This window comes from Phialemonium atrogriseum (genome assembly GCF_030411735.1).
Source record: "Phialemonium atrogriseum strain 8032-3 unplaced genomic scaffold QBC33scaffold_26, whole genome shotgun sequence".
NCBI classification, from domain to species: Eukaryota; Fungi; Ascomycota; class Sordariomycetes; order Cephalothecales; family Cephalothecaceae; genus Phialemonium; species Phialemonium atrogriseum.
This window is the reverse complement of record NW_026848163.1, coordinates 19,260-38,329: the sequence shown is the minus strand read 5'-3', so window position 1 is coordinate 38,329 and position 19,070 is coordinate 19,260. Positions and strand designations below refer to the sequence as shown.

Sequence of the window (19,070 nt, the reverse complement as noted above, 5' to 3'; positions counted from 1 at the left end):
ATGGGAAAGTTGTTAAAATGGCAGTTCTTCGGAGCTAGGACTTCCGAAAGAGGAAGGCGGTCAGCGCTTCAGGGTGGTTCTGCCGGAATTTTCCAAGTCTTATCGCAAGAAACTTTTCGGCGGGGAGTTGCAGATCAAAGCCCAGTATTGGTACCTACTCAGGAACCAACCCTTCCCAACTCGTTCATTCCTTACTCAGGTTGAACTCGACCGACTACTCAGAATGGCACCGCCAATGGCCAAAGTGAGTCTCATCGCCACGTACGCAGTGAAGGAAGGATCAAGACTCAGTGCAAGTGCGCTTCGTCTTTAGCCAGCCAAGCGATCCACCAATCTCTCCGTGTCACTTTAAATGGCGTCTCGGGGAAGCAGCCATTGAACTCAGAAATCGCTAATTCGATTTGCTTAGAAGCGGCGACTAGATAACGAAGATGAACAAACCGATACGTTCAAGCCGTCGGCAAGATTCACACCCACAGAGTCCAGAGACTGGACGGTGTCAGTTGCAGTGCCCACGAGCTTAATCACAGAGTAAGGCAACCCGATGCCTTTCTTACGGGATCCTCACCCTTAAACTGACACGGACTATAGCTGCGTGACAAGGGAACAGCGGACCACGAACGTTGGTCGGATCGCAAGAGCCCTGGCCGTCTTCGCCGTTGACGAGATCGTCATATTTGACGATAGCCCAATGGAGACGCGCATGGCCTCGGTCGACATGGACAGCTACACGGGCGACACGGATCCGGCCCACTTCATGACCCATATCCTGTCCTACTTGGAAACGCCGCCGTTTATGCGCAAGACCCTGTTCCCCCTGCACCCAAACCTGAGGTCGCAGGGCCTGCTGCCCAGCCTGGACATGCCTCACCACCCCCACAAGGACGAATGGCTTCCGTACCGAGAGGGTATGACGATCCCGGGGAAGACCAGGTCAGGAAAGGGGTAGGTTCTAGCATCCCATCCAGAGTGATCAATCTCAACTGACAAGTACAGGACGCTCGTCGATATCGGCATGAGGGAGCCAGTCAGCATATCAGAGTCCATCCCGCCCAAGACCAGGTTAACCCTTCACATCCCAGAGGCCTCTGCGGACCCCGAGCCCGTCCACCCCAACGCGCCACGGACGGACGCGGGCTACTTCTGGGGCTACAGCGTCAGGAAATGCAGCTCCCTCTCCAAGGTGTTCACCGAGAGCGCGTTCGAGGATGGTTACGACTTGAGTATCGGCACATCGGAGAGGGGCCTATCGGTGTCGAGGGCGTTCCCCGACGCGGGGACGACCGCCGAGTTCAACCACCTGCTGATCGTCTTCGGCGGACCGCGCGGCCTCGAGTACGCGGCGATGAACGACCCCGAGCTGAGCGAGATGAGCGTCGGGGGAGGACGGACGAAGGAGCTGTTTGACTACTGGCTGAACGTGTTGCCGAACCAGGGCAGCAGGACGATCAGGACGGAGGAGGCTATCCTCGTTGCCTTGACGGGGCTGAGGAGGCTGTGGCATCAAAGTTGATCCGACTTGAAGTAGTTGGTCTTTTGCCGTTGGTCAGCCTGAGATATCCGCCAGCATGGGGTGATGGAGTTTTAAAAGAATATGTCTTGAGGCGCAAGTGAATTATGAGATCTTTCTCAAACTGAGCTATGTGACCTTTTGGCCACTCGGAATTTCTCGACGCAATTGTGTGGTTAGTAGTTGAACGCTTGTGCCTCCTCGTGCTGGCCTTGCGTTAGCACGGCAGGGCAGGAGATGTGCCCAGATCCTGCAGTGAAGCGAAGAATACTCCAATTTTCCCGGGGGTACTGCCCCTTGTCAAGGCCTCCTTGTACGGAATGGACAGTCTATGACTGCATGTTTTGTAAATCAGACCTCCTGAATATGAGGTTACAAGACTCTACCACTGGTGTCGACTGAGTTTACAAGAAGAGGAAGCCCACAGCTTGGTCGCGCCGATTTCATACTTCACACTTTCGGTTCGTCACCTGGTGCCGTATCACCTTCCATCAACTTTGCCTGAGACATATAGACAGTTCAGTCACATGAAATCCACCTCTAGAGCAACGAGGAAATCACAATAAACTCAAGGACTACTCCAGCCCAGTCAGGATACAAGACAGAAGGTAGATACCCAGGAAATTTCTATTATACAATATGTCTCTACAAGATTATACTACTGCCTAGTTATTGACAAAGGAAACTTCCAAACCCGCCTCAATTAACACCTCCCGGTTCTCGTCCCCTTCGGCAGGCCTCTGACGACAAAACTCGAAAGTCGAGCAAGACGTTGCTCTTCTAAGCTCCACGCCAAGAAAAATAATAAATTACTCCAAGTAAAGAGACAAAAGGGTGTGGATAGGATAAGGAACGACGCAGTTGCATGTACTCTATAGTGCTCTTCTTGCTAGCACAGCAGATCCCACTCGGTGATGTTGGGGGGGACACCTGGGCGAGCAGCTCAGACAGGCGGAGGGGCAAAATTAGTCCCAAGGCAGTTTAGTTCTTATCAAACCATCACTGCCCGCTATCGATCTGGTCGGGGATATGGGTGTTCGTCCAGGCGCCCCAGTCGCGGCACGTCTGGGCGACGGTCCCGGGTATCCTGTACTGGGTGACGCGCTCGGGCTGGACCAGGAAGCTGGCGAAGAAGCCGCCCGACGCGTGCCACGCCGTGTGGCAGTGGAACGGCCACACGCCCGGGTTGTTGTTGTCGAACTGCACCACGAGGTGCCCGTACGGCCGCAGCAGCGCCACGTCCCGCCTCTGCGGGTTCCGCGGCCTCACCACCGTGCCGTCCCAGGCGCCGTCGCCCTCGTGGAGCACGTAAAAGTTGTACCCGTGGATGTGCATGGGGTGGCTTGGCAAGTGGTGAGGGTCAGCGCTCAGTCCGAGGGGGGGGGGGGGGGGGGTTCGCGGCCTCGGGAGAAGCCTGGGGTTGGAGGACTTACGGTGCGGGGCTGTTGTTGTTCATGACGATTCGGACGGACGTATTGGTGCCAAAGTCTTTGACATTCCACTCGGGTGGGTAGCTGAAATTGCCCATGTTTGCAAGGAGGAGCGGCGGGGCATTGTAGTTTGCCCGGAAGTCTTGCCCGTCGAAGCTCCAGAGAGTTACGTCGGACTCGTTGACGAACAGCCCGATATCCATGGTCTTGGTGACGCTTGGGTCGGGCAGGGGGATCGGAAACATGGGTTCTGTGATCTCCAGGGGGTCGTTCGTACACGAGTTCCGGTCAGGGGCATCCCACGGGGTGCTTGTGGGCAACTTGTTCGTGTCGGCGCCGTCGTAGTAGAGCGCGGCGACAGCATAAGGCTGCTTGGCAAGTGAGCATTCTGTCTGGTTCGAGCGTATCCAGAAGGAAGACCTCGGGCCGCCCGCGTTGGCCTTGACGAGTACATCGGCACGCTGGCCGATGCCGAGAGTGACCACTTTCGTGTCGTACGGCTTTACGGGGACGAAGTCGTTGGCAATGACCGTCATAACGTGGTCGTCGATCGAGAAGCGCTGATCGCCCGCGGCGCCCGTGTTGATCAGGCGCAAGCGGTGGGTCTTGCCGGTCTGGAACTTGAATTTGGAGATGCCGGCATGGCTATTGCACGGAGTCTTGTCACCGGACGCGACAGTCGAACAGTCAAAGTTCATCTTCCCGTTGATCATAGTGTTGTCTGAGTAGACCATGGGGCTGCCACCGGGCGCCAGCATCTTCTTCACGATGGTCAAGTAATCATCATGGTACCAGTCTGTTGGAAGTTAGTTTCCCCCCGTGTGCGCCCAAGAGGTGGGTTGGAAGGTAAATAAACGACTTGGACTAACCGCTCAACAGGATGGGACCAATGTCAATGGCATACTCAAGCTTCGAAGGACCATGAATGACGATGGGACCAAGAACTCCATCGGCATACTGACCGGAGTAGTGTGCATGGTACCAGGATGTCCCATAAAGAGTGGCCTTGATCTCGTAGGTGAAGTTCTTCCCAGGGGCAATGGGGCATTGCGTAATACCCGGCACACCATCCTGCCATGGCGTCTCTGTTTGCAGGAAGCCATGCCAGTGCATGGCGGTGCCCTCTTCCGGTCCGGTGATGTTGTTGTGAACTGTGATGACGATCTTGTCGCCCCAGTTTGCCTCAATCGTAGGGCCAGGAAAGGCTCCGTTCACCAGCAACATGTCTTTCTGATAACCGTCCGGTGCGATCATTCCTCGACTGATTGTAAAATCATAATTCCTGGTGACCCCGGTTGTAGGGAAGTCCCGGTAAGGATTGTGGCCCCAGTCAGTCCGACTACCCCAGGGGAATCCATGGGGTAGAGGGTTATCAAGCAGAAAGAACGGCAGTATGGGTGCCAATAACGTCCCATACACCGACTTTCTACACCGTGTTAGCACATTTCCCTCCAACCAAACCGTATGTATCCCTTACCCGTTGGTCAACTCTTGAGTCAATGTCGTGGCCGTATCTACTGTTCTGCTCAAGATGCCGCCGACGATCTTCCCGATCAAACCCATGTTGAAAACCAGGAAAGGGCAAGGACAATTTTCAACGCAAGAACACAAGGGGCAGGCCCGAATTAAAGGTTGCTGGCCAATGTCTGAAGGATCGGGCCTTGGCTTGGCGGCGAGACACTGTTAAATAGGATGAGAGATGAATACACCTAGCAACTCGGGTCACTACGGAGCACGACAGGGCTTGCACTGCGATATCTGCAGAGAACGATGCTGCTCCTTGCCACATTCACGCCTCCCAACCTGGAGCTAGCACATCATGGAGGGGCGAGGGCAGTCGGCACATCCCTCGGGGACAAGGTTTCTTGGTATACAGCACGGTTCCTTGCCTTGGCATTGTCGTCGAGGACATCTTGACATCCCTGGTTCGCCGACCTTGCATGGCCTAGGATCGACGTGCCACAAACTTGACGTTGTGAGCACTCGACAGGAGCTCGGCCGCTCGGCTTCCAGTCGTTGCCAACCCAACATAGGCAACGGGTGGTGCTGTGCAGCATGGATGGGCTCGAGTCTGCAGCTGTATATCGGCCAGCAACAGGCATGCCAAGCGGTACCTTGCAGGATACTTCCAGGGATCAGCATAGTACATCATCGACAGCCAGCCATCATGACAGCCTGACGGATATAGGTATGGTATCGTCTCTTTGCAACACGAAGGCGCTCCCTCCATCTTCGGATACTATGGAAAGGGGGTGGGTGCCGCACCCCAACACCCGCAGCTCAACTAGAGCACGGAAAGCCATAAAGGGGCATAAGTGTTCAGTCTGAGATCCACCAAGTTCGTCCTCGTGTTGGACTAGATTAAGGGCCATATGCTATGCGATGCCAAAGATCTCGCGACGAAAGCCAGGAATCAAAAGCCAAGCTCTGTCTCTCTTTCCGCATTCAAGCAGGTTGTCCCGGCAGTGAGGAGCAGGACTCGGATTGCCGTCGGAGCGGGAAATAGGAAGGAAATGCGGGAAACAAGGAGCGAGAAAATAGCATTGGGTGAACAACAGCCCCCCGGAAGGATCCGCGACACCCGGCCTGGTCCAATGCAGTGGGAAAGGACAAGCCTAGGTCACCGATCCTCGCCTCGAGGTGCACGAAGCTGCTTTAGCTAGATGTGAATCAAGCTCGCGTGCTTATAATTTGATGACAACCATGTCACAGAGGTGATTGCTCACGGAAAGCTCCTCCACTGGTTTTCAGTCAGGGCGGAGGCGCTCGGCCAGTGATCTATCATCCTGGTCGTCGGGTATGAAAATAGTATCCGGCCAAGGCGCCGCCATCAAGCCCTTGAGATTCTGTACACGCTGTCCCATCTTCCAATCCCATAGCTCTGGGCAACGCTACACCATAGTCATGTAGCGTGACGGAAAACTCTAGAACCCGGGGTTGTATCGCACCGCCCAGGTTGTCGGTATGAGACCACCCTGCGCTCTCACCAAATCAGAAAGGAGAAAGGCGTGGACCAAGACCGAGGGGTTTGTCTGGGACTCTAATAACTGTGACTAGAGCAGAGGCGAATCCAAGGTTGTTGATATCGTAAATCACCGCATTATGGCCGAGAAGTAGAAGCCTCATGTGATCGGGATAGATCTGTTGTCCACTGGCAAAAACTTGCGCCTCGCCCTAGGAGGGGCAACTGGAAACCAATTTCACACTGCCGTGGCGTTCAAAATCATCGCCTATGGTATCGGTCCTCGAGTCTGGGCCTGTACGTGGTGAACGTGGGAAACAGTAGTCGAGACTCGAGACCACCTCGAGTCCATGGCTCGATGCCAAAATTAATTTGATAGCCCGTGCTCTGCGTGCAGTCACTTGTGCTGCTCAAGAGCCTTGCATATATCAATTCCCGGTCGAGGACCTGGCGGCCCTGACCATGTTCCTTCGGCAGCGGCTGACTGCAGCTTCGGGTTCATTCTTTTTCGTCTGTAAATTGAGCTTCGTCCGACGTCAGGGGCCTGGTCCGGCGATCGAGTGGCCCCCCTCTAGTTGCCGGCCGATTTCACCGCCGGACGGAGCTGCCAAACCTCGATTCTGGCTGCTTAAAGCAATATGGACATATTTAATTATCGTATTCGCCACTTCGGCACTACAGTCAGTAATGACCGATCTAACCGATCAGACGGTCAGTCTTAACCGCCGTGGACGCAGCTCATCTTAGGGGATATCAAGCTTCCCCCAATGACGCAATCGTGAAACCCCCCTTTACTGGCAGGCTGCGAAGGTGGACAAAGAGGAAACGCAGAAGGACGAAAGAAGTGTAATTCGAAGCGATTTGGCCATCTCAGCTGAAAGCGTCACTGGATGGCGTTGCCCAACGTGTAAAGTCGCCGTCGCCGTCGCCGTCGCAGTCGCCTTACGTTGGGGCCACTTGTTTGATGCGCAGAATGAATTTGTGACATCCGGAATGAGTTGTCTCCATTTCTTCGCCCTGTCATTCTCTTTTGAAAAGGAATTCGTATGTACATGAATTATCTTAGTGTGACACTGGACTGGCTATTCCCTGCCCGGGATTATGGGTCGGATCGCCGCGGAAGCGGTGCTCGGTAGGCCTGCGCAGCCATGATAATGGGCCGCCGCCGAGAACGGGCATAGGCTTCCTGGATTATCGGAGAGGAATCGGATCTGATGACGCTGCCAATAGACATGAAGAACCTAGCAAGTCCGCCGTTAGCAGGGCCAGATTCTCATATGGGTCGGGATGTTACCGTACCCGAAAGTCGCGCCAGAACCCAGCATGTATTGGCCCAGGGTCCTCATAATGCCGTTTGGTCCAGCTCCGTACCTAAAGATGGTGACGGTCCCTGAGCTTTTGTCAGCAACCGCGGGAAGGCTCAAGTTCCTCGGCAGGGGCAAGTACCGAAAATGAAGCCAATAATGACGCCAACGGCTAGGAAGTGATTCAATCAGCACCTGTCCACAAGGCAGTTGATCAATTAGCATACTTCCACCCATCATTGCTCCCATCCTGACTGTAGCAAGCAAGTTAGCAAATATGCTCTATCTGCGTCAGGCGCAACATGACATGACAAACGTTTGTCAAGGTTAGAGGGCCCGACGGCTCCTCCATGGCTGCTGACTGGCACCGGCATGGCTATGGGTTTGAGGCTCGTCAATCGAGGGCTAATTAGGTAGGCTTTGTGTTGGCGGCTGAGAAGTGTTCAGCACTTGAATCAGATGATACTGTCACAGGCAAATGGACTTTGCTTGAGCTTGTTCCTTGCAGATTCAGCCTCGCTGCGCAGGACCCAATAAAGCAAAGTCATGTGCTTTGGGAGCACGGATCACCTTACCCAAGTTCTAGGGGGAAAACGCGTGACCTGTCGCGTGACTATACCCAAAAGGGTGACAATGGGAAAGTACTGGCACTTGCAAATATGAGTCTGGCAGCCTATTGTAGACCTTGTGGTATCTTCTGTATTGATCTTCTCTGTTATGAATTCCAGCTCATGGCAGTTTGAGTTGCGTCCCTTCATGTTCTTGTCGCGGTCAAAGACAAGGTGGGGATCGCTTGGATCACCACCACTCACCAGAGACCTTTGTCACGCTAGCAAGCGCTTAGCGAGACGGGCAAGACCTCACGCTCAAGCTACCTTTCGTTCAAACCTCCAAATATTTGCACGACGTACCTCTGAAGAGGCGTCATTTCCGCCTCTATCAATTGAGCAGTATGTGTATCTCCCTCTGCAAGCCCCTTTATTGTATCTTGTGGCCACCTGTTCGTTGTTACAGGCTAGGCAGGCCGTCGCAATTGCTGCAACTATCCTTTGAAGGCGAAGGCTAATCTGGTTTCGTTCCATCTCTAGGAGCATTTATTCGCGGTCTCCATACAAGGCAACGAAGCGGAACAAGATATATCATCCTTGGAGCGGCTCACAGTTTTAGCTGCGCATATCAAAATCACCCATTTCCCGGGGGGAGACGCAAGCAGGAGACGAGCCGCTCGATCGCCACCGCTACCCCCATCGCATCCATACCCCGTCCGACATTTTATTCCCACCCACCAACATAACCGACTTCCTCATGACCGCTGTAGCGAATCCCCCTAGTTTTGCCAACTTAAACCGGCCGGCATGGGGCATTAATGGTGGGCAGACGATCAACACCATGAATCCTGAAGGTCGAGGCATGTTTGCCCCTCGAAAAACCATCCAAAGAACGAACTCTTCATCTTCGATAACCTCCTCATCATCCGCCTCTTCGACTGGCACTGTTACTTCAAGTCAACATACGAACGGGAATGCCATGCCAGCCGCCGGAGAGCTGGGTGGGTGGCCAGGCCCTGCGCCTCGGAAGAGGCCCCAACCGAAAGGCCAATGGCCGGCAGGAAAACCAGACGGGCAGCCTGGTGACTTTGTGAGAATGGCAGCTGGACGTCCGCCAATGCCGAACGGCGTGAACGGTGTCTCGTCCTTGCACCAGCCGTCGTCGATTCTCGCGTCCCAGAATCAGATGATGTCACAGAGCGGCATGCCTCGGCAGGGCGCAGAAGCGCTTGCTGCTGGCGGGCAGCCTGTGCTATACCTGCTCTCTCTCAACGGGACTTTCGAACGGAAAACAATTTCGGTCCCCTTCTATCCGGACACCTTGCGAATCGGCCGACAGACCAATGCAAAGACGGTGCCCACGCCTATCAACGGGTTCTTCGACAGCAAGGTCCTCTCGAGGCAACACGCCGAAATCTGGGCGGACAGGAACGGCAAGATCTGGATTCGTGATGTCAAATCCTCCAACGGGACATTTGTGAACGGCACGCGCTTGTCTCCTGAGAACCGCGAGTCGGAACAGCACGAGCTACAGACCCAAGACCACCTCGAATTAGGCATTGATATTGTGAGCGAGGATCAGAAGACGGTCGTCCACCACAAGGTTGCAGCTAAGGTGGAGCATGCCGGCTTTGTCAGTCCGTCCAACAACCTTCACGAGATGAACTTCGGAGACTTGGATCCCTCGAATAGCGGAATGGCGCCCCTGGGAGGAATGCCCTTCAGGGGGAGAACTGGTAGCCAATCCTCCATCAACAGCCGCATGGGCCCTGCTGGAGGCGTGGTGAGTGCGCAGGCAAACGGGATGGCACATCAGCGCCAATACTGGGTCAACCCGGTGACTACAGAACATATTATAAAACGGCTTCATGTATGTGGATCTTATCCCACTCGGTTGGTCATGTCACTAACAAGTCACAGAATGAGATGCGCAATGCTCGTCTCCAGAGCCAAGACCTGAATCGCACAGGGCAGTTTCTCAACGCTCTCTTGTCGAAGGACGAGATAAAGAATCAGGAGAAGCCGGAAGCCCCCGAACCTCAAAAGGCTCCCGTTGTTAACGGCAGTGGCTTATCATTCCGATCGGATGGCGGGAAGACCAGATTCTCCGATCCCCCTGCGCCTCCTCCGTCGCAACCTCTGCCAGAGAAGCCTGATGTTGCCAGGCCGCACCATTCCGACATTCCGTCCCTCAAGCGAGCGATAACTGAGCGGCCTAAATCGCACCCTACGAACACTGCCCCTCCTGTGCGACAAGACAACCTGGGCCAGATTATTCAGCTCACCGAAGCCCTCAACAGCGCCAAGAGAGAAATTGATAACCACAGTGCTAGGGTGCGCGAGTTGGAGGAGATGTTTCACAAAGAGCGCGAGGCTCGATTGCAGGCGGAGGACCTGGTCCATAAGATGGAGCAGACGAAGAAGGCCAAAATAAATGGTTCGGCGGTACCAGATCTCCCGAACGGCCATTCGGAACTCGACAGGGCGTTTGATCCACCTGCAGAGACCTCTTCGTCGCCGGAATTAAAATCTGACCCGAGCGAAGCGGGCAATCCCCCGTCACAGCCTGACAGAGTCGAAGCGGCCGCCGCAGTCTTCCAAGCCCAAATAGACTCCATGGTTGTGGAAATGAGGGGGCTAAGGGATCAACTTGATTCCTACAGACAGCGCGCCGAGAAGGCAGAGGCCGAACGGGACGCGAACCAGACGACCTTGGCGGAATTGGTGATGCAGATTCGGAGACGAGACGAAGAGGAGAGGCGGGCAGCTGAGCGGAAGTCGCGCTCTCCCTCAAAGGGTCGGTCGCGTTCCACACATTCTGGCCAGGACAAGGACCCGGAAGAGACCACCTCCCTTCCAAACGGCATTGTCGCAGAAGACAGTGTCCAACCACATAGCACCACCGAAGTCCTCGACGACGAACCAACACTTTCCAGGGCCAACACTATGAAGCCGTCGACGGGAGCGCTCAGTAAGTCGACTCATGATCAAGCGTTGATACAAAGCCTCCCTTACGCGTCGATGATCGGTGTGGTGCTCCTCGGCATGGGGTTGATGGCGTACATCAACGGGTGGCAGCCTCAATCTCGTCTAGATCGATAGACACCACGAAACCCCGTCTCGTCAGACCCGGCGAAGAGGACGGTTCGACCGAAATCACTCCCGGCATTGCTTTGGTCAGCCCGTATGCTGGTTATTCAACACCACAATACGACACTCTTTTCATACACATCTACTACCTATACCATGGCACTGCTTGCCATTTTATTGTTTCCTTGGTCATCATCCCTCTTTCACAAGGTGTATGAACCCGCATCACATACAGCCTTGGTTCGCGGTCTAGCGAAATTCGGAGTTGGAAGGTTTTCGACGGAATATGAGGGCTTAGCGTTTTTCTTCCTTTCTCCCTTTCATCATTCCATCGCTCATGTTATGCTCACTACCAAAAGCTCCTGCAGAGGGCAGAAGGCAAGGCCAGTGGCCCGCAGGCAGCGGGTTAGGACGAGGAAGAATGATCTTTACCGTGGCATGGAACTGAAACTTGCTGGAGATGAGCACAGACGGGGAGGGGAGCATACATATGGAGCCTCTCTTGAGGCGCGGTGGTGAAGCGTGCAAAGCGGTGCATTATGACCGGACGGGTAATGGTCAAGGGCTTTCCTGCCATCATTTGATCCGGGATGGACAGTGGCTGCATTTGCAACAGTTGTTAGGTTGTTTGAGTGTTTGCATACATACTTAGCAATACGTAGTTTGTATGGCATCGCATCTATGAGAGCCCCTTGTCTCTGCTTGTGCTTACAGAGAGAGGATTAACTGCCTCCATCATGGCTACTTTCCTCGACACGGCAACGGCCATCTACCTCTCTGAACACCCTCATCCATCCAACCCATCCACCTACCTATATAGGTATCCTCTCCGCATCCCGCTTCTGCCCCGCCGCGAAGATCAGGTCCTCATTCCCCACCACGGACTTCAGCACCGTCCGGGCGTCGATCCCCTGAACAGCCCCGTCGCCGCCCTGCATGATGCTCGCGAACGCGTCGGCGACGATTTGGATGCCGCTCGAGAACCCCAGCCCGTCGAACTCGCAGTGCCCGCCGTCGGGGGTGTTGTCGACGGTCTGCAGGGCCCCGAGGCCCGCGGCGCCGAGCCCGGCCGCCGTGGCGCCGAGGCGCTCGTACGCGACGATGGCGTCGGGGATGGCCTGGCGGAGCGAGTCGAGCTCGCGCAGGGTGCTCTGGAAGTGGATCCTCGTGTTGCCCAGGAAGGAGGCGCCCCCCACGACGGGGACCTGGGGCTCCAGGGCGCCGCACATGAGCAGGACGCCCGTGCCGGCGAAGTTGGCCATGTGCGCGGGCACGAAGAAGCCGCTGAGGGTCAGGGAGCCGCCCGAGACGCCGGTGAAGAAGACGTCGGAGGCGTTGAAGGCGGCGACGCGCGGGAGCACGGTCTGGATCAGGTCATTGACGGCCTGGGCGTGGGCGGCGCCGTCGATGCGCGACAGACCGCTGGGCGGGCCCGCCGACTGGCCCCAGAGGAGCTGCTCCGAGGGCGCGAGGATCACCACGCCCATCAGGCCGCCCTGGACCGCCTGGTTGGGGAAGTCGAAGAAGCTCTGCCCGCCGTCGCCGTGCAGGAGGACGTTGAGCCCGAGAGTGCCCTGCGCCCCGGTCCGTTGGGTCGCGCCGGGGACGCCGGAGCGGGTGGTGAATTGGTCGGCGGGGCCGCTTATCTTGAAGCGAAGCTCGAGACCGCTTGAAAGAGGGGAGCGTGAGTGTTAGTATATACGGCTTCTGATCATGGGATACTGGGCATTTGGAGGTATTGCAGAGGACATACTTCACCGTCGCCGTGGTGTCTAGGATGGTTGAGCCATCACTAGCCTGCGAGATGCCTTGCGGGATCTGCGCTGCCTGCTGTTGAGGGGTTTGGGCAACAGCGCCGCCATTTCCGCCGCGACCACCGCCGCCACCACCCCTATTCCTCTGAGGCGCCGCTTGAACGCCGGTTAAGGCGCTCGAGACAAGCAGCAGGAAGAAAAGAACGGGCGAGCGAACGGTCAACATTCTGCTTCACCTTCAAGAACGGGGGAAAAGAGGAGAGGAAATTTTGAGAGGATACCAGGGAAGGACGAAGGTGGAAGGGGGGTTGAGGACGGGGGGAAAGGATACAAGAGATAGGAAGGCTTCTGCCGGGGAATACCAGTCCCTGGCGAAAACGGAAAGAAAGGGGAAAGACAGAAGCTTCGAAAGAGGTCATGACAATCATCATGGGAGGGGAGATGCACATCCCCTTCCTCGGCGATCCCCCATTTCTGGGCGTTCTCGGGCGATACAGCGAGCATCGACTGTTGCAACAATTGCCGGCAGGCAGGGAAAACCCAGGCTGTCAACATGTTGCTTGTCTGCGACAGTTTGGATGGGTCAAACATTGCGGCTCGCAGGTTGTCGACCCACTCGGTCTTGGCCAATGTTTTGAGACAGGGGCGCGGACCGCGAATGCGCCCTTTCTCAGGTGCAGAGTATAAATACCCGGGGCCGATTGCCGATGGAGGTTCCATTGGCGAGCCTCACCCCAGCAATCCCAAACTATGGTGGAAACGTTAGCCTGGTCAGCCCTGGCCTTGGAAAGGCGGTCGAGGTTGTTACTGCCAAGGTACTGTGATTCCCCAATCATCTGCACTCAAGTTTGTCCGTAGCCAGTTCTACCAGGTTCATATTGAGAGGGCTCACTGGGGATTTGACGTTGGTGTTTCGGGCTGAGTTTCCACATTGTATGCATCTGGAATAAACCCCGAATATGCAGGTTTGCGGAGCACGACGATCTCCCGATCTCATACGGAGTACGGATTACATGTGTTCTGGTATAAGCTATCCAACGTATTGACAACTAGCTAGATCAGCGCAAATGGTGACTTTCATCCAGTGTCCTCCGCTCGCTATACATGTCCAACATCTCTCTTCCTCATAGGTCATGTCAACAACAAGGCCGGCCATGTTGTTGCCCTGGGGAGCCATGCGGCCTGAGCGTTACAACTTGGCACCCTTTGCTCGTCTCGCCTCCTTCTCCTTGTCGCGGAGCAGCCGCCGCAAGATCTTGCCGCTGGGGCTCTTAGGTATGACATCGATGAACTCGACCCCACCCTTCAGCCACTTGTAATGGGCCTTGTGGTCTTTGACATGCTTGATGATTTCTGCGGCAACTTCGTCGTCCCCCCTCGAGGTCATGTTCCGCGGCTTCACCACGAACGCCTTTGGGACCTCGCCATCCTTCTCATGAGGCACGGCGATGACTGCACAGTCATCCACGGCGTCGTGGGCCAGCAGATGAGCTTCCAGTTCGGCGGGAGCAACTTGATGGCCCTGCGATTGGCGTTAGAAATTCATCGGCACTAGGATGGATGACCAACGAGGATGCCACATACCTTGCACTTGATTAGCTCCTTCAGGCGGTCGACGATTGTAAAGTGTTCGTTGCCCAATGGCGACTTCGTCACTACAACTTCATCTCCTGTGCGCATCCACCGTCCATCTTCATCCCATACGAAGGCCTCCGTCGTGGCCTGCTCATTGTTCAGGTACCCCAAGACGACCGATGGCGACTGTATCATCAACTCTCCCCGGGTGTTCTCCTGGGTGATCTCTTTCCCGTCTAGGTCTATTATTTTTGCTCGCGTTCCCGGGAGAAGAGATCCAGACGTGCCCTGCACAATGTCATGCTCGCTCGTTGAGATCACGACCGTGGCAGTTTCGGTCATGCCTTGGATAAGGTCAGCGTTTAGATTGGGATGATTGGGGTTCGTGCGGGGGCTGCTGACCATAGCCTTGACCGATATGCCATTCAGGATGCAGCCGGAGCAGCCCTTCGACCGTCTCCTTCCCGGCTGGCGCTGCACCGGTGAAGAGAAGCCTGACACTGCTCAGGTCATACTTGCTGCACTCCTCTTTGCAGCTCAACATTCGAATCAGGATCGGGGGAACCTGGCACAGGTTAGTGAGTCTGCCGGCCAATCCAACATGGCAGACAACATCCCAAGCTTACTTACCACGAGGAGATGGTTAATTTTAAACCTCTCGATAGCTTCGAGGTACTGCGTCAATTCGAACTTTGGCAGCACTATAATCCCGTCGCCTCGCCAGGCTGCGGAATGGGCAACAACCACCAAGCCATAGATATGGCTGAATGGAAGCAAGCCAAGCACAACCTGCGTCTCCACGCCAAGTATGTCCCTACCCTTACGCTCGAATAAGGTGTATTGCATCATATTCGCAATCACATTTCTGTGCGATATCATCACTGCTTTCTGGCTCTCACTCAGCATCTCCGACCATGAACGACGGCCCTTCCACCACGGTAGGATAGACTCACTGGAAGGCCGGAAGTGCCACTTGAATAGCATAGGAAGGCAACTTGCCGAGCTCCCTGGCCCTTAGACCACCTCAGAGGCTCGAGCTCGGGCAAAGTGCGGCCCAGATCAACCAAGTCTTCAACCGTCTTGAACGAAGATGGCTTGTCGTAGCCTGGGAGGTCCATGATGAACACTTTATCTTCTGGGATCCCGGCGGCATTTGCTGCCGTGAGGGCGGTCTCCAGGACGGGCGCGCAGGTGAACAGGACCTTGGCGCCAGACGACTTGAGCTGGTGCTCCAGCTCCTGTGCCGAGTAGGCAACGTTGGCAAGGCTCGCAATGCCGGACAGTTGGTGGATCGCGTGCGACACGGTGAGATAGTCGATCTGCATGCAGCTCGATTGATGATCAATCAGCCCCAATGCTCCTCCAACGCCATCGACTCGGAACCGGGAGGATGGTATGGTGGCCACTTACGGTGTTGAAGGAGTAGACGCAAATCGCCTTCTCCCAGGGGGTTTCCTGGTTTGGCTGCCATCCTGTTACCTTGGAGAGAGCTCTTGCGAGGAAATCAGTCCTCTGGTGGGTTTCGGCATTTGAATATGTCTTCCCCGTGATACCACATGTAAAGGGATTTCGACTCTTGGATATGGGGTGTCGACCGAAGCGATCGCTAAACATGAACTCCCCAACGGTAACAGAGTCCGGGGGGTCTAGTGCAGACAGATTTTAGCATCGCATAAACAGCAGCAAAAGCCGTGGCAAGCTCAATGGTGTATGTAGCAACTTACCAAATGGGAGTTTTGGAACCCATGGCGGCGGATAGAAAACCATCTTCAAAGGCTGATAAAGATACCCGAGTTATACAGTCAAAGCATTGAAACTGTCCCGACAACCGAAAACACGGCGCATTCTGCTTCTTTAAAGGATTCGGTCAAATAGTGGTTTGCCTCGGTCTCGACCGGTCAACTCTCTCCAAGAGGACTTCCCCGCCCCCATTTCCCCACATCCCACACCCAGAGACCAGCATATCCCGGCCGGCACCTGACACTAGGGCCGCCCCGCCAACTCCAAATCAATAACGAACCAGCGAGGTTCCAGCGTGCAGAAAGGTACGTACACGTGTATAGTCAAGCTCTAGGGCGGAATGACCAATCCAACCTAGGGACCCACACCGATTTCTTCATGAGACTTTCTATCCTTTTTTATCATCACAGTAGCCGTTTTGATGCACCTGGCAGTACCGCCGCAGCTAGATGGTGGGGATAACCAGCTTTGCCGAGAGTAACAGTGTGACAGGCTATCGGGAACGGGGCACGGCAGGCAAGGAACCCACTGTGTATATAGTAGCCACGTGTGCCACCTTGCCGGATTTGGCGGTCGGGTCTGCCGCTAATTATCACCTCAATGACATCAGTCCAGGTGCCGACTCCAGAGATGTCGCTATAATAGTTCGGCAAGCTGGCAATTATCTTTTATATGCAGCTGAGACCCGCCGGCCACTAGAACCATGGGGTTATCCTGGGAGTCGCTAGTTTAGCAACTCTTTCCGTCTCAGCCCTTGGCGTACTGCCTTGGGCAGAGTATCTCTAGAAGCAGGATTCGGCCATGCCATTACGGTTGCTAATCAGCGCCGGCTCTGTATCAATGATGCCAACAATGCTGATGTCGTAAATGGACAAGCACCGATGTCGCCCGTGAAACCCTTGTGTGCTGGATTCTTCCCACGGTTTCGACCGCTGGTATTCCTCGCGCGGTACTCGACGATGCCTACAAAGAACCAACCCGACGTGGCCGTCGAAAAAGAGATCATGCCTGGCTACGATGCGAAACACTTCCACCCAACGAATCCAGGAGATGCGTTGGACGGGCGCTACAAAGTGTTGGCAAAGCTTGGATGGGGTGCTTCGTCGACCGTGTGGCTGGCGAAGGAGACATCACGGTAGGCACCTCTGATCATTGATTGTCGGGCGCTCTTACGGGCCTTTATAATGTTTTCACATGGCTTTGTCCGATTTGTCACTGTCAAAATTGCCGTTTCTACCGAGAAGGAAGCAGCAAAACATGAACTCATCATGTCCCGTCGCCTCGAAACGAATACGTCACATAAAGGCTTCAGATTTGTGCGTTCTGCAATCGACAACTTCGAGATATCGGGACCTCACGGCATGTATCTGTCCCTTCTCTACGAGCCGATGTGAGAGATCATGGAACGATTCAAGGTTGAGATACCTGAAGGGGTGGTTTAGAAGGAAAGCAGCTCTTCTGGTACACATGTGTCGCCCTAGCCGTATGCCTTCCCGTGTTAAGCGCAGAAGCAACTCATACTCTTCGAGAGTCATGCCATCAGGGCATCTCGGAACTGGCGGGGATATATAGCGGGAGGTCGCCTCGTCCTAGTATAGCTGCCGCCCTTGGCCGAAAGAAGGACGCGATTGATGGCGCCTTTGATGATATTGAACTCCTATGTCCAATCTTTATACTTGTCGTATGCCCCTTGGGCAGCGGCATTGGGATGCTCCGATCCAATCAGCATGTACGCGCCGTATTGTTCGACACGGCGATATGCGTATTCCTCGCGGCTAATGCGAAGGCTGGGGAATTCGAATGCTTCTGATGGCATTGCCATTGTGCAAAATGAAACGATAACAAGCGTGAGTCAATGTAGTATGAGTGGCAGATGGATGCATGATGGATATGAGATGGATGGGATGGATGTTCAACCTCCCCTCTTCCAAGCTCCCGAGGTCATCCTGGGTGTCGGTCGGTCGTATAGTGCCGACATTTGGAACCTTGGTGTGCTGGTACGTCTCAAATCATTGTCTTGCGTTGCCCGGGTTATTCGCATTGGCCCTGATGCGTGGTCCTAGGTCTGGAATCTCCTCGAGAACACGAATTTGTTTCCAAATATCCGCTCAATCGGGCTATGTGATCCTCGAACGCACCTCGCCGCTATGATCGCCTGGCTAGGGAACCCGCCTAAGGAACTGCTTGAGCGGGAAGAGAAATGGGCCAATGTGCCCTGGAAGTGTTCGTTCCCGAATCCGCAGGGCAAGCCCAGCTGTACCGCTCCCGAGTTCATCGGAGGCCCCTTTTTCGACTCGGAAGGTATGCGAGGGCGCCATCGGGTGTGCTCTCTGCTCTGTCGTCGCAGTTCCGGTGGCGCTGAAACGTCTGGGTAACCTTCCACGCAGGTGAATTCCTACACACAGACCTGGTTCCCACCGACTTAAACATTCGCGACTCTGTCTCGTCCCTACAAGGGGATGACAATAAACTATTCCTCGACTTTGTCGGTCAGATGTTGAATTGGCTGTTGGAGAAGAGAAAGACGGCGAAGGTACTGCTAGACCACCCCTGGCTTGGCATCTCTAGATAACTGGACGGCATGGCACCACCGTCTGTATGTATTTCCGCATTTGAAGTAGTGGTCATGGAACAAATAGATCATACAGCTGATATCGTCCTGCCTTCTGACGAGGGGGGAGGTGATTGTCTTCCTCGAGATTGCATCCAGGGAGCTTCCGTTTCTACTCGGCCGTTGGAAGGACAAAGGCGAGATGGCAGGCAGGAAGAATGTCAATCCGCAATCGAACGAACGCCTGAAGACGTGGACTGAGGATTACGAAGGTATTTTGCGATCCATGCCTTGCATTCTCCGGGATTCATGTTGTCTCGGGGAAGGGCGGGGCTTGGTTTGTTGGTGGCTCCCATCGAGGACGCTGCGGGCCAATCAGCTCAGCCGCTGAGTTTGGCATCAACGACATCGCTTACGGTGGGCCATAAGGGGAACTGTCTCATAACCGCTTTTGGTTGTTACACTTACCCTACGTGGGTCAAGGCATATATAGGTTAAACCAATTCGACTTGTATTATGCATAGAGGTAATTGCATTAATCTATGTAGTACGATAGGGTACACACATATTTTTAAATTATCTGCGCAGAAGTCTGTTTTTTCTCGT

The 19,070-nt window shown here is 54.8% G+C and overlaps 8 protein-coding genes across 8 annotated transcripts; 4 read left to right on the top strand and 4 right to left on the bottom strand.

Moving 5' to 3' along the window:
- Window positions 1-223: 223 nt before the first annotated feature.
- Window positions 224-1,513, top strand: QBC33DRAFT_517968 (DUF171-domain-containing protein; the record flags this gene model as incomplete). Its single annotated transcript, XM_060426217.1, has 4 exons — window positions 224-244; window positions 410-531; window positions 592-945; window positions 997-1,513. The coding sequence occupies 4 exons, from the start codon at window positions 224-226 to the stop codon at window positions 1,511-1,513; spliced, it is 1,014 nt and encodes a 337-aa protein (XP_060280257.1).
- A 498-nt stretch (window positions 1,514-2,011) lies between these two features.
- On the bottom strand, window positions 2,012-4,631 carry QBC33DRAFT_203709 (multicopper like protein). The gene is made up of 4 exons (XM_060422618.1): window positions 4,418-4,631; window positions 3,810-4,366; window positions 2,944-3,736; window positions 2,012-2,852 (listed from the first exon to the last, which is right to left on the bottom strand). Exons 1-4 carry the CDS (start codon window positions 4,501-4,503, stop codon window positions 2,510-2,512), a joined length of 1,779 nt encoding a protein of 592 aa, XP_060280256.1. The 5' UTR covers window positions 4,504-4,631; the 3' UTR covers window positions 2,012-2,509.
- Window positions 4,632-6,734: 2,103 nt separating this feature from the next.
- Window positions 6,735-7,760, bottom strand: QBC33DRAFT_547832 (reactive mitochondrial oxygen species modulator 1-domain-containing protein). Its single transcript, XM_060428783.1, has 5 exons — window positions 7,523-7,760; window positions 7,434-7,460; window positions 7,349-7,378; window positions 7,202-7,292; window positions 6,735-7,143 (listed from the first exon to the last, which is right to left on the bottom strand). The coding sequence occupies exons 1-5, from the start codon at window positions 7,578-7,580 to the stop codon at window positions 7,002-7,004; spliced, it is 348 nt and encodes a 115-aa protein (XP_060280255.1). The 5' UTR covers window positions 7,581-7,760; the 3' UTR covers window positions 6,735-7,001.
- A 751-nt stretch (window positions 7,761-8,511) lies between these two features.
- Window positions 8,512-10,856, top strand: QBC33DRAFT_458140 (uncharacterized protein; the record flags this gene model as incomplete). The annotated part of the gene is made up of 2 exons (XM_060424881.1): window positions 8,512-9,624; window positions 9,675-10,856. The coding sequence occupies 2 exons, from the start codon at window positions 8,512-8,514 to the stop codon at window positions 10,854-10,856; spliced, it is 2,295 nt and encodes a 764-aa protein (XP_060280254.1).
- A 363-nt stretch (window positions 10,857-11,219) lies between these two features.
- QBC33DRAFT_595782 (uncharacterized protein) lies at window positions 11,220-12,985 on the bottom strand. Its single transcript, XM_060431851.1, has 2 exons — window positions 12,598-12,985; window positions 11,220-12,512 (listed from the first exon to the last, which is right to left on the bottom strand). The coding sequence occupies exons 1-2, from the start codon at window positions 12,822-12,824 to the stop codon at window positions 11,657-11,659; spliced, it is 1,083 nt and encodes a 360-aa protein (XP_060280253.1). The 5' UTR covers window positions 12,825-12,985; the 3' UTR covers window positions 11,220-11,656.
- Window positions 12,986-13,575: 590 nt separating this feature from the next.
- On the bottom strand, window positions 13,576-16,061 carry QBC33DRAFT_547822 (uncharacterized protein). The gene is made up of 7 exons (XM_060428782.1): window positions 15,898-16,061; window positions 15,584-15,819; window positions 15,127-15,492; window positions 14,804-15,061; window positions 14,576-14,738; window positions 14,183-14,517; window positions 13,576-14,120 (listed from the first exon to the last, which is right to left on the bottom strand). The coding sequence occupies exons 1-7, from the start codon at window positions 15,938-15,940 to the stop codon at window positions 13,788-13,790; spliced, it is 1,734 nt and encodes a 577-aa protein (XP_060280252.1). The 5' UTR covers window positions 15,941-16,061; the 3' UTR covers window positions 13,576-13,787.
- Window positions 16,062-16,794: 733 nt separating this feature from the next.
- Window positions 16,795-17,052, top strand: QBC33DRAFT_562095 (uncharacterized protein; the record flags this gene model as incomplete). Its single annotated transcript, XM_060430178.1, has 1 exon — window positions 16,795-17,052. One exon carries the CDS (start codon window positions 16,795-16,797, stop codon window positions 17,050-17,052), a length of 258 nt encoding a protein of 85 aa, XP_060280251.1.
- A 756-nt stretch (window positions 17,053-17,808) lies between these two features.
- QBC33DRAFT_572728 (uncharacterized protein) lies at window positions 17,809-18,812 on the top strand (the record flags this gene model as incomplete). Its single annotated transcript, XM_060430669.1, has 3 exons — window positions 17,809-17,910; window positions 17,977-18,214; window positions 18,319-18,812. 3 exons carry the CDS (start codon window positions 17,809-17,811, stop codon window positions 18,483-18,485), a joined length of 507 nt encoding a protein of 168 aa, XP_060280250.1. The 3' UTR covers window positions 18,486-18,812.
- Between the last annotated feature and the right edge of the window lie 258 nt (window positions 18,813-19,070).